The 12,413-nt window shown below is 44.8% G+C and overlaps 1 protein-coding gene across 2 annotated transcripts in view; it reads left to right on the top strand.

Annotated features, from left to right (window-relative positions):
• golt1ba (golgi transport 1Ba) overlaps positions 1-7,988 on the top strand; it is a 12,001-nt gene extending 4,013 nt beyond the window's left edge. The window contains exons 4-5 of one of the 2 annotated variants that reach the window (XM_072453428.1): positions 2,356-2,437; positions 7,410-7,988. In XM_072453428.1, coding sequence (XP_072309529.1) covers positions 2,356-2,437; positions 7,410-7,448 — 121 coding nt within the window. In that variant the 3' untranslated portion in view covers positions 7,449-7,988. Of the gene's footprint in view, positions 1-2,355; positions 2,438-3,772; positions 3,823-7,409 lie in introns of those variants that run through there. The other variant, XM_072453429.1, reaches the window with a different exon arrangement.
• Positions 7,989-12,413: the final 4,425 nt, after the last annotated feature.

Here is a 12,413-nt window from a genome sequence, read left to right as displayed (position 1 = left end):
CAATGTAAAACACGCTAAATCTACTGTTTCACGCTCCTGCGCGTCGCATCGCTCCCCTCCTCCTCCCGTGGTGCCTTTTGGGCCAGGGAGTGTCTACAGAGTCGCGGCGCGCGGCCGAAACTGCTAAGCTATTTCGTGCCGCGGCTCCTGAAACTGCTGGGCTATTTGACCGCGCCGGGTTAGGGTTAAGGTTAGGGTTAGGGTTAGGGTTAGAGTTAGAGTTAGAGTTAGGGTTAGGGTTAGGGTTAGGGTTAGCCTCATGGCCTCATGGCTAACCCTAACCAAGTAACCAAGTAATAAAATAACTGCGGCCTTATGTTCAAATCAAGTACAAACGGTAAAGTAACCAGAACCACCACTAGAGGCCACTGTGGAGTCTGTCACGCAACTGGAGCAAGTGTAAAATCACCTTTCCCCTCGGCCAGGGACGGGCAAACGGAACTTAAACCAGTCTAAAGTCATTCCACAGTGAGGCCAGCAGAGGGCAGGCTCTAAGTGAGTGATTTTGTTGCTGGATTCAGTCGGTGTGTAGGAAGTAGTGGGTCCATGAGCGGTGGAGTCCCATGTGACAGATGCAGCTCTGTATCACTGCAACTGATTTAGAAACAACAGTTTTTCAAAGTCAAATCTGAAAAATGAAGGTTAGATCGTGGTTTTCTTTGTTAACCTGTTACCACCCACCTATTTTCGCCCTGTGCACAATGGTTGGACATACCTAAATGGCATTGCTTATTAAAAGAGGATCTTATGTTCCACATGCAAGTGTGATGCATCATTAGAAAGCTTAGGCCTTCTAGTTTCTGCAGATGTGCACATGACACACTGTCAGGGCTTCAGAACTTACACTACAGAAGCCCAAACATAAACAAAACATTCTTTTTTAGTCTCGCCTGAATATTGTCAATTTGTAATGGTCCTGAGCATGACATATTTCATTGTGTGCATATGCTGTTCACTGTACATGATGTTTATCTTGTTGACAACAACTGTGTAAAGTTTCAGATCTCTAGGAACAGGCATTTTGGTGCTGTTGACCTTTTTGTATCAAAAAGTATATTCGGAACAAGTGATCCAAATATGTGCCAACTGTGCCAAACTGTTTTATTACAATTTTAGCTCCTCTATGATCATAAAACATACATTTTGATGTTTTGTAGGCCACTAATAGCAATTATAACCGCTAAAAAAAAAATATGTGAAAATGTGTAAATATGAGTTTACCCATGAATTTCCCATATAGAGGTTAAAAAAAAAAAAAAAAAATTATAATATTTTTATTTTATTTTTGTATTTGTATAATAATACATATATCTAACAAAATGCACGTCCAAAAGGCTAATGAACTCAAAAAACGTTATGCGCAAAATCCTGCCGAGAAATCTGGCTCTTTACAGCCTTCCCGGAGCCTTACGCACGTGAACAGGGAGAATTCTGTGTAAATAAACCCTTTGTCCCGCCTATCAGGAAAAAGGTCTCCTGATTGGCTAGAATAATATGTCACTCAAAGTCTCCTGCGTGCCTGTTAGCAGAAGCTAAGGGCTAAAAACAAAGATGGACGCGCGCTTCGGAAGCGCCGAATTTTTTTCCTCCGGAGGCTGTAGCAAACAAACCCGGTGACAGAAAAATTCGTGGATGGTCTCATTCTGTAGGAAACAGTCTAAGGAAGAGATCGATGTCAAACACTATCGTATAAGTCAAACAGGTCATTTGTTATGGACGGAGAAATGCGGCGGACAAGCGCATTCTCGTCCGGCGAGAAACGAAGAAAAGTTTGTTTACTTGACAATATCTCGAAATCGGAAAACTTCAGGAAAAATACAAGTGGATATTGTTTTTCAATGGTTCCTTACGGACAGACTGAGTACAAGGATGTACAGAATTAAAGCCGTTTCGTCCGTCATAAACAGCAAACAGGACATGCGTTTGTAAAAGTTGAGACTTTCTCACAAACTATTGGCAATTGCTTCTTGGGGCATATTATTTAATGTAAATCAATGACATATTCGTTTTGTTGAGAAAATAAGCTTTAAAATGATGTATGGCTTGCTGGTATCGACCACGGAAATAAAAGTGATGATGTAAGAGAATATTTGAGATATAGAAAATGTTCGCCGGCGGACAGGTGGGTGGTAACAGGTTAAGGTTTACTTTAGTCTCTGTCACGGTTTTATTTTGACATGGTTTGACTAAATGAAATCATGTACATTTTAGTTTAATTTTTAGTTTGCTGCATTTCCTCCCTTCTCTCTCAGCTGTCCCGTCTAATAAAGCCTCTGATCCAAACAATCTCATTGAAGCGTGTCCAATATGTCTAAGAGGAGGTGTGGCCTAACGTTGGTGTCTTGTCTGGTCCAGGGGCTTCTTCCCGGTGGTGGTGGGCTTCATCAGGAGGATCCCTGTGCTGGGCGTCCTGCTCAACCTGCCCTTCATCAGCTCGGTGAGTGCCCCGCCATAGCAACATGGATTCAGTTCTTTCCCAAAACTGTTCATGGCCCAGGACTCCTGTGTGGGGTTTGCATGTTCTCCCTGTGTCTGGCTCATGTCAAATTCTGTTATACAAATATCATAAGTTTAAAGAGAGGAGCTTTTATTGCCAGTTGTACATTAAACAGTAGAAGAACCCAGTCCTCATTACATATCTGCAGTTACTAAAGCTTTGGCTATAAATAATGTGAATTAGCTGCAGAGACACACATATGTCGCATTTTCAGCTGAATAACCTGAATAAAACAGATTTTACTTTATTACCTGGCAAAAAATACAGTTAAAACCCCTTTAAGTGAACCGTACCACCCCATTAAAGGGATTCCACGCGGACCTTGAAAGGTCTCGGTTCCAAAGGGGCCGGCTCACTTTGGCTCCTGGAGCACAAGGGCGAGATGCCTGGATAAGAGCGAACACAGACTCTGGAAAACAAGAGCATAAAGCAGAAAAGAATCATTTGTCACTAAACACTGACTTGATCTTGTGATAAAGCCCCAGATGATTCTAGCTTATATGTTGAGTATTACTCAAGTATGACTTTATAATACAGTGGGATTTACAGCAGGTTTTGTGCAATATTCATCATCATCATCATCATCGTCATCGTCGTCGTCATAATGCGTCTAACATGATCCAAAGCATGACATAAAGAGAGGTTCAAACGCGGCGTTGAGGCTTTGCAGAGAAGTCAAAGAAATGAGGCAAAACGGTTCCTGTTTACTTGAGCATTAGCCACGCCCCTCACACACACAAACTGGAATTACTGTCTTTTTGAAAGTTTATGAGTTATGTTTGGGTGACACCAGTCGCTCATGTAGCAGACGCTTAACATTAACAGAACCTTCCTTTCCAAAGCTCTCTAAAGCTGCAGGTTGCCAGGCAACGTGGTTTAAAAGTCATAATGTTAATACGTGTACGTGTGTTCATCTATCCTCATAAAAGACACACAAAAAATCTATATTTGTATATTTTCAGTTTCATCCTTTCATTCAACAGTAGGATAGCACCCGCAGAGTCCCGCAGAGTCCCGCAGAGTCCCGCAGAGTCCCGCAGAGTCCCGCAGAGTCCCGCAGAGTCCCGCAGAGTCCCGCAGAGTCCCGCAGAGTCCCGCAGAGTCCCGCCCTCCATCTGAAATAACGACATCATCACATTCTAGACCGTGCACCCTTTAGATCTCCTTGGCTGAGTGATGTTTGGACCCCATGGCCCCCCCCTGCAGCTGTGAGAGCGGGGGGGCGTGTCCGAGCAGATGATTGACAGCTCTCTCTGTATGTTCTTTATGGTCCAGAGCACAGGGGCGTGACCACTCCGCTGCTCCTCTTCACCTGGTGACTATCTCCTCCTTTGTCCTAGCTCCTCTGTCAAACCTGTGTGTGAACCAGTGCTCCCACCCTGACCATAGCAGGCCCGCCAGGAAAACTGGAAACATTGTGACCAAAATCCTTCATGAAATCTGATCCATCTTTGTCTTAGGTTTAGGATTTCTTATAGTCAAACTTGTATTTTTAATTTCATTTTGGGTTAATTCTCATTGAAGTCGAGAGGAAAAATATGACACAAATCATAAAAAACACTTACACAATTAAGAGACATTTAAGGACAAATACAAACAGAGTTTACATTGAAAAATGCAGACAATTTTTTATATGAGATTGTCTTTTGTTTTTTTAAAATCACTCAAAAACCCCTAAGACTTAGGGAGAGACTTTTGAGGAGCAGCTTATGAAAACGCCCTCTTTCCCAGTCAGTCCTGTCCCACGTGAGCACGACACGCCCCCCCCCGCCCTCTCTCCAGAGGCTGTGGAGTTCTGCTTGTGGCTTCATGGCTCATGTGCATGATTTACTGGTCTCGTATTCAATTTTCTTTCTTTCACAACAAACGGGGGATTTGCATATGACATTACATTTTGTGAGCATAACATGACACTAAAATAAGGATCTGACGAAGAAGTCCTAAACTCCTAAAACAAAAAGACCTAATTAGGCCAGTTTCATACCATAAAAAAATATATACGATACTATGTGTATCAATCAATCCTATCAATACATGTACTTCCTCTGTGCTTTGATCCTGGCCCCTGCTGGCCCCTGGCCCCTGGCCCCTGGCCCCTGGCCCCTGGCCCCTGGTGCATTGCCTACACACAGGTTTATATTAAAGCTCCTCAGTCTACTCCGCCCTCTTAACGATCGTATATTCTGTATTTTCTGGCTTTGCAAACTGCTGGAAACATGAATGAAGCGTTCATCTTAGTATTTCATGTTGTAAAAGTCAACATTGTATTTCTTTATCTGTTTCATCAGATTCACTTTGTTGTGAGCGACTGCTGTTGTGGCAAATACAAAATACAAATGACATTGAATTCATGTAAAGCACCGTATATGCTTTAAATGTAGCTCCTTCTCAATGTGTCAAATGCCTGCAGAGGGCGCAACGTGCTAGTGCCCTGACCAGTGATGTCGTTTGAAATGGGCATTACTCTGGTGGCACAGGCCAGGGCACAGGCCAGGGCACAGGCCAGGGCACAGGCCAGGGCACAGGCCAGGGCACAGGCCAGGGCACAGGGCACAGGGCACAGGACAGGGCACAGGACAGGGCACAGGACAGGGCACAGGACAGGGCACAGGATGGGACAGGCCAGGACACAGGGCACAGGACAGGGCACAGGACACAGGCCAGGGCACAGGGCACAGGACAGGGCACAGGACAGGGCACAGGGCACAGGCCAGGGCACAGGCCAGGGCACAGGCCAGGGCACAGGGCACAGGGCACAGGGCACAGGCCAGGGCACAGGGCACAGGGCACAGGCCAGGGCACAGGGCACAGGGCACAGGCCAGGGCACAGGGCACAGGCCAGGGCACAGGGCACAGGACAGGGCACAGGCTAGGGCACAGGGCACAGGCTAGGGCACAGGCAACGGGACAGGCCAGGGCACAGGGCACAGGGCACAGGGCACAGGGCCAATGCCAGAGGACAGGGCCAATGCCAGAGGACAGGGCCAATGCCAGAGGACAGGGCCCATGCCAGAGGACAAGGCTCATGCCAGAGGTTAGTTTACGCAATAGTTTATTGTGTATTCCAATATTTCAAGTAGAAATGTTACTTATCGCCTATAATAAATAATAATAAATAAAACCCCTAGTTATTTCCTCATAGTATATTAAGTACATTTTCTCCCCAGTCTCACCAGTCAGTGGGAAACACTGGTTTAGTTTCACATGGTCCATCTTCTGTCCTTTCTGAGTCCTTCCTGAGTCCTTCCTGAGTCCTTCCTGAGTCCTTCCTGAGTCCTTCCTGAGTCCTTCCTGAGTCCTTCCTGAGTCCTTCCTGAGTCCTTCCTGTGTCCTTCCTGTGTCCTTCTTGAGTCCTTCCTGAGTCCTGCATGTTTGTACTCCTGCTTCACCTTTAAGGGAACTTTTCTTTTGGATTTCTGCCTTTTTTCATGCTTTATATCATTTTAATACTAGTTTTGTGTAAAAATATCCCAGTCAGACACAGGAGTGTGTCTGAGGAGCGAGGATGCTGTCTGTAAATGTAGCATGTTCTTTGTGCACAGATGAATATAACTCTAGAGTGGACAGTCCAATGGTCAGCTACAGTGCCTGACCTGCCCTCTTCGCTCTAAAGGGTTCAAATTCAGCTTCATGTCTCTGACTTCCATCGGCCTAAAGCTGGAGCTGCCAAAAGTGTGATTATCGGCCCAGTATATATCAGGTCCACTACAGGGTTGAGCCCACTAGTCCGAAGGGTTGGTAGTCCGAAACTGTGAGCCCGCACAGCGCCAGTTAGGGACCGTCTCTAAAGTACGTAAAGTGTTTGTTTATATCTTTAAAAAAATAAATATTATAAAAAAATAAGTAAAAGGTGTGCGTGATACCTAGAGACTAAAACTACTATTATAACTTAGCGTTGACTATCTAGGTTACCTGACTTTGGACCTATTGAAAAGAATCCTTCTTAATCATTCTTTAAAAATCTACAAAGGGTTATATTTTCTAACCCAAAAAGACTATGGCACCTAGGATTAGCTACTTGGATTCATGCTCAATGTTGTTTTTTTTAGTATAAATGTTTGTCTTTAAAAAATGCTTGTGCAATCGTAATTTAGAGACGGTCCCTAACTGGCGCACCAAGCGGCACTTCAGCGCGCAGCTCCCCGCACCGTGCAGGCGAACCTTCAGACTCGTGGGGAGTAACCCTGACTAGCTAGCTCTGCCCCAAGCTAATGCTAACATTTATGAAAACGTAATATATAAAAGCAAACATTCTATTAAAGAGTTGAGTAAAGAGTGCCCAAAATTATTTAAATTTGATTGTGATATTTATAATGCTTTTAAAGTGACCTCCGGTGAAATGTCCACCTTATTTCTAAAGTCTTGTTGTCAGGGATTTCCACACACAGCTCTCTAAGTGCTTATACATTTTAGACAGACTTGGAGATAGAAGTAGAACAGAAGTTGTGACGCTAAAGGCAGACGTTTGCTTCTCCGTCAGCTCTGCGTGGAACCGCCTCCCCGACGCACACAGCAGCCAATCAGAACGCTTTGAGTCGATGCGCCGTGGACCGCCAAACGTATTAAATACAGCTTAAACCTGCCGAGCTTTGGCACACGAGCCTTAAGTGACGTTTATTGTGCCGGTGAATATATGAAATGCAAAATAAAACGCTTTAATTCCCACGATGCACCTGAAGCCCGAATAGCTCCGCAGAAGCTCGAATGGTCCAGGCGCGTGAGCCCGGGAGCACGTGACGCTGTGAGGCTGACGGAGAAGCACCCGCCTTGACGCCGAGCCCCGCCCTGTGCGCAGAGCAAGAGGGAGATGCGGGCATGGAAGGGCCTGTGGCTGGGACGTCCCCTCTAGCGCTGTGTTCCTCTCCGCGGGGCCGAGCCAGGCCGCTGTGGCTAACGGAGCGTGTCTTTTCAGTACGTGGACGGCGTGACGGAGAGCAGCTCCATGGTGTAGCAGCGAGCGCAGCAGCCGCCAGGAGCCAGGAGCTTTGTGGACATGACAGCGGCCCCCTACTGCTGTGTTACATGGACCTCAGTTTGTTACACTACACTGAGCAGAGCGTTACAGCGCCCCCATCTGAGGGACACCGGCACTGCAGCCACCACTCTGTCAGACTCTGAGCTTTCAACAGACAACAACAGATATGATGTTTCGTTTATGTTCGTTTTGTTCTTTGCACACTGTAAAACCGTTCTTTGGAATAGTCACATTTAGCAGAGACGTCGGTCCGGAGTAACGTTTCCATGGCGATTGAGTGCGACCCTGTTTATTGCAGCTGTATGCTCGAACCAGGAGGTGGAGATGTTGCTATAAATTAATATCTCGTTGAATTTGCCCATTGACGAAATACAATTCAGAGGATATTATTTAGGCAACCCATTTTGCTTTGAGATGGTGGTGGAGGGTCCGTCATCTGCTTGTCTCCATGGAGATGTTAGTGCTTTGTTTGGAATGTTCCGCAGTGTGTCATTAAAGGTGACATATTGTTCTTTTTTCAGGTATTTCTTATTGAACTACAACATACAAGAGTCCGCTCTGGAATAAAGTCTAAAGAATAAAGTCTGGCGGTAATGTATCACTTACCAGCCGCCATAAAACACAAAGGAGAAAGGAGAAGGAGAACATAAAAGTAGATCATAATTTCACATTCAGTAAATTGTAAATTGCAATATTGATTTAAAGTAGAAACAGATCCATTGACTTCCTGTTCAAAACTTTAGAAATGACAAGCCCCGCCTCTTCATAGTTCCCCGTAATGAGATGGACCTCACGTTGTCATTTACGGGTTTTTGAAAATATCACATTTTATCACTCTACATTATGTCACTACATCGAGTTTTCATTTCTCAAATAATCGCAACTAAAAATAGGGATGTGGGCGGGGGTAGGGGGTAGGTCAATTGTCATGTTTATGTAGCCTTTTCTACCTTCAGGGCTCTCAAAATGCTTTACATCACGGGATCACTCACACATTCACACACCTGTGGGACAGAGGGTCTGACCGCTGTACCACGGGTGTTTGAGCGCGAGTCGAAGCACCGAAGACGAAGACTGAGCCACTGGCAAAAGGGGAAAACGGTTCTGACTCGAGCTTCAGTCGCTGGACAAGACGGGGTTAACTCAAACATGTAGGAATGAACTGCTGGAACAAGGTTAACAGCTCATTAAAGTTGATTTTGCATAATATGTCCCCTTTATAATGATCTGCCAGGCCAAGTTACAGGTCAGGTCTGTGAAGAAGCGAGCCTGCTCATAGTAAGAATGCACGTTTTTCCAAGCTATTTTAGTACCAACACACCTGTAATTGAATAAATGCAAGATAAATGAGTTTAATACCGCAGTGTGGAACGTTCCAGGGAAAATAGATAATTATTCCAAGGAGACGAGCAAGTGGCAGACCAAAGGTTTTATCTGCTCTTACGCAGTCTGACTGAACACTCCAACCAAACCGAACACTCCAACCAAACCGACCAACCAACCAAATCATATCCATTTTGCCGTGTTTCTCCCCCCACCACTTGGCTCGTATTGGTCAGCCTTTGTCGTACTCTGAAGTAGAGCGTTGTGCTGACACTGGTGACTGCCATTCGAGACCAGCAGGAAAAAAGTGATTTAAATCCCACTGACCTCGTTGTCAGTTTAATCAGGAAAGTGCTGGATTGCATGAATCTGCCACTAAAACGTATAAAGTAAGTTTATTTTGTAAATGTTCTAGTCAACAATGTTGGCGTAATTCCTCATTTGTCCAGGAGTGTTCCATTGTAGAAAAAGAATCAGTTGTATCATCTGCTCCTACTCAGAGTAGGATAAATATCTGAGTTCCCAGACTCGATTCGCAGATTGAGAATTACTCTTGGATCAGAGTCGAAACAGAGTCCAGATCAGGAGTGTCCAATGCGTCGATCGCGATCTTCCGTCGATCTCAGAGGCAGTGAGGCTCGACGCCAAAGACCGGCTGTTTTTACTTTATAGCCTGACATTACAAGTGAGAGCTCTTCATCAAGAGCGTGAGCCGAAGCATGAGCCGAAGAGCGCGGGCTGAAGAGCGCGAGCCGTGTAACGCAGAGAGAGTGTAATCAAGCAGCAGGGGGAGACAGGAAGTGCTGGTTAAACTCAACCTTCTGTCATTAGCGTAGTTGTGGTCATTATATTTTATTTTTAAAATAGCTGTATTAAATAGTTTATAGTTAAATAGCAGATTTTCTCTCTTTTATATTGCACATTTGTATATGATAAACAATATTAGGCTGTTAATAAAAGTCTACATTGTGCTTCTATAGCCTAATTATGGTTAAACAAAAATTAAAACCTGTTTAATACTGACAATAAAAATAATACTAAATTATACAATAATTTAGATCTATAGTAGATCTTCGGGCTTTGTTGAATATAAAAGTATCTCGTGTGGCACCGCCGGTCCAGAGGAAACAACTGAATCTTTTTCTACTCAACGATACAATTTCTTTGGTCTTAAAAATATTTGTCTCTGTTTATAATGAATTTGCGGTCAAGATTGGCAGCTCTGTGCAAATCGATGCAACTGGAATGAGGAGCACAATTGATGACTGCGTCTGGAATAAGCTGAATATCAAAGTTACTTTATTTGTCTTACACAAAAATGTAAAATACACATGAAACAGAATAATGCAAACTAGTTTGATTTGCAGCTTTGTGTGTGTGCCTCCGCCTCATGTTAAACTCTGCCAATGCATTTGACCAGACCACGCCTCTGAGGTCATCTCACACCTGCAGGGGCGGAGTTCAGGTGCTCCTCATTGGTCAAGCTGTTCCTCATTGGTCCAGACTGTGGCTCGGGGCAGGTTTTTGGTAAGACACTGGTTTGTTGTTGGACTCTTTAAGGTCATTTTCACGCTGCCATTAATCAGGTCAACATAAACTAGCTTTGCGATTGTCCAAGCGTAACCATGGCAGCCGCTGTAGTAAACGAGCACTCCAAGAGCACTTAAAACGGGCCCTGTCCTCGGAGCGGCTCGTCCCGCACTCTGACGCCCAAATGACAGTGCACGAGCACGCTGGAGCCCCTCACTGAAGCGGAGCGAGTGCTGTGAAAGCAGCTGACCTCGGGCCGACCCATGAGCAACAGCAATTGCTATTGGGTCAAAAAGTGCTTAAGTCACATATATTTGAGGAAATTGGAGCTGCAGAGTTGACAGTTTGCAAACTGTGTCTGACAAGGAAAATGTTATCAATTTATATGAGCGAGACATTCCTGCCTTTGTGCTGCTCAGAAATCGTTTTCTCTGCTGCTGAAAGAAAGAAAAGACCACCACCTAAAGCTCGGAGTGAAGTGAGCGCGTGTGATTCACCTCGTCGTCGTCATGAATGGATTCCAGGTTGGAACATAGTGGTTTGGGGAGGTGGTGTATCCAGTCCTTTGAGAGGATTGGCACCAGGAGAAGGTCTTAATGTAGGTCTAGCTTGACTCATCCACCCCCCCCTCGTGGGATTTCCTCGCAGCTAGCTCATATTTCTATTGTCGACGCCGCATGAACCCGTGCAGACTTTATACCGTTGTCTTCGCCGCTGCCCACGTCTCATTTCTGTGCAGAATTCACGAGCAGGAAGTAGCTTCAGCTCGTGAGGCCTTTCATTGGGAATTGACTTCCTTCCAAATTTCGTGTTTTGGGTTCATTTCATGTTTTTGGCATGAATCCTCTTGTCTTTCAGCTTTTGTTTTCCTGTTTTGTGTTCTTACAGGTTTATTATTGGTGTGTTGTTTCTACCAGAGTTTCTGAATGTTAAAATGGTAAATTAATTAGGATGCAAATGACACGATGACATCTGAAAGGTTACGAGTAGCATCGTTAATGTTAACTCTCTATAGAGCATCGACAACCCTGGTCACTGATTCCATGACTTTTGCACATAAGAGACTTGAACAGGTGGCACAAAGGATAGAGTGCACAGCTACAGCAGTGCCCGCTCGGATGATACAGGCGCCTTTTCTCCTGAAACTCGTCGTCTCGGGCCCTGTGAAGAGCAACTGTTGGTAAAAGAGCGTAAACACACTTTTCATTGGTTAAACAGCGTCGTGTGTTCACTTCCCGACCACAGCAGAGAGAGTTGTGGCGCTAGGCTAGCCGTGATGCTAAATGTCTCTAAATGGACATGAAACGTGGACAAACTTCCCATGGATTTATCAGAGGGAAAACCGTGTCATTTGGAGCTGTGTCCAAACAGATGAAGAGTCAGACTCAGAGGAAAAAGAGGAAGAGCTGATTTACACAGTCGGCGCCATTACTTATGTGTGATGAGCTTTAGCCATGCCGTCAGTGGAAAAGTAGTTTGTGCATCATACGTTTAGTGTTTGGGCAGAAATATCACCATGTGCCTCACCGTTGCCATTGTCCGTGCATCTCTCGCTTCGGAAAAGACGAAAATAGAACGTTTTAGCCCAGATGCTGTTCGCAGCGTGTCCGTTCATTTTGATTGGCCGCTGGGCTCCGTTGTTTGTTTTAAGTGTCTGTAAACAGTCAGATGTTCCGGGGCACAGCCAAAAGCGTCTTTATTACATGTTCAAATGTCTGGGCTTTAGTCACGTCTTTCTGCAGTGCACACATGATTGAATTCAGTTTTTTTAAATGTTTGACTTCTCATGTGTCACCACTGTCAGAGCAGACTGTCATTTCAAAGTTCAGAACATCTTTTGGACAGTCCAGTGTTTCTCTCAATGGACCCAGCCTGTGGAACTCTCCTCCAGCTGACCTCAAACTGCAGACTGACCTCAACATCCTTCTGTTCAGTTCCTTTAGCAAATGCCTGACACTGTGGCTGAAACCAGGACAGAGTTGCACACATGATCATTTTGAGTTACATTATGTTGTTAATATTGTAGTGCCTTTACTAATTTATTATAATGTTTTTTGTATCAAACTGTTCCAAAAACCTCTCAATGAC

This window comes from Eucyclogobius newberryi, unplaced genomic scaffold, assembly GCF_026437365.1.
Source record: "Eucyclogobius newberryi isolate DKJ021-1_F unplaced genomic scaffold, fEucNew1.0.hap1 SCAF_2, whole genome shotgun sequence".
Classification (NCBI taxonomy): Eukaryota; Metazoa; Chordata; class Actinopteri; order Gobiiformes; family Gobiidae; genus Eucyclogobius; species Eucyclogobius newberryi.
The sequence above is the reverse complement of the archived record's forward strand: the minus strand, read 5'-3'. Positions and strand labels throughout refer to the sequence as shown.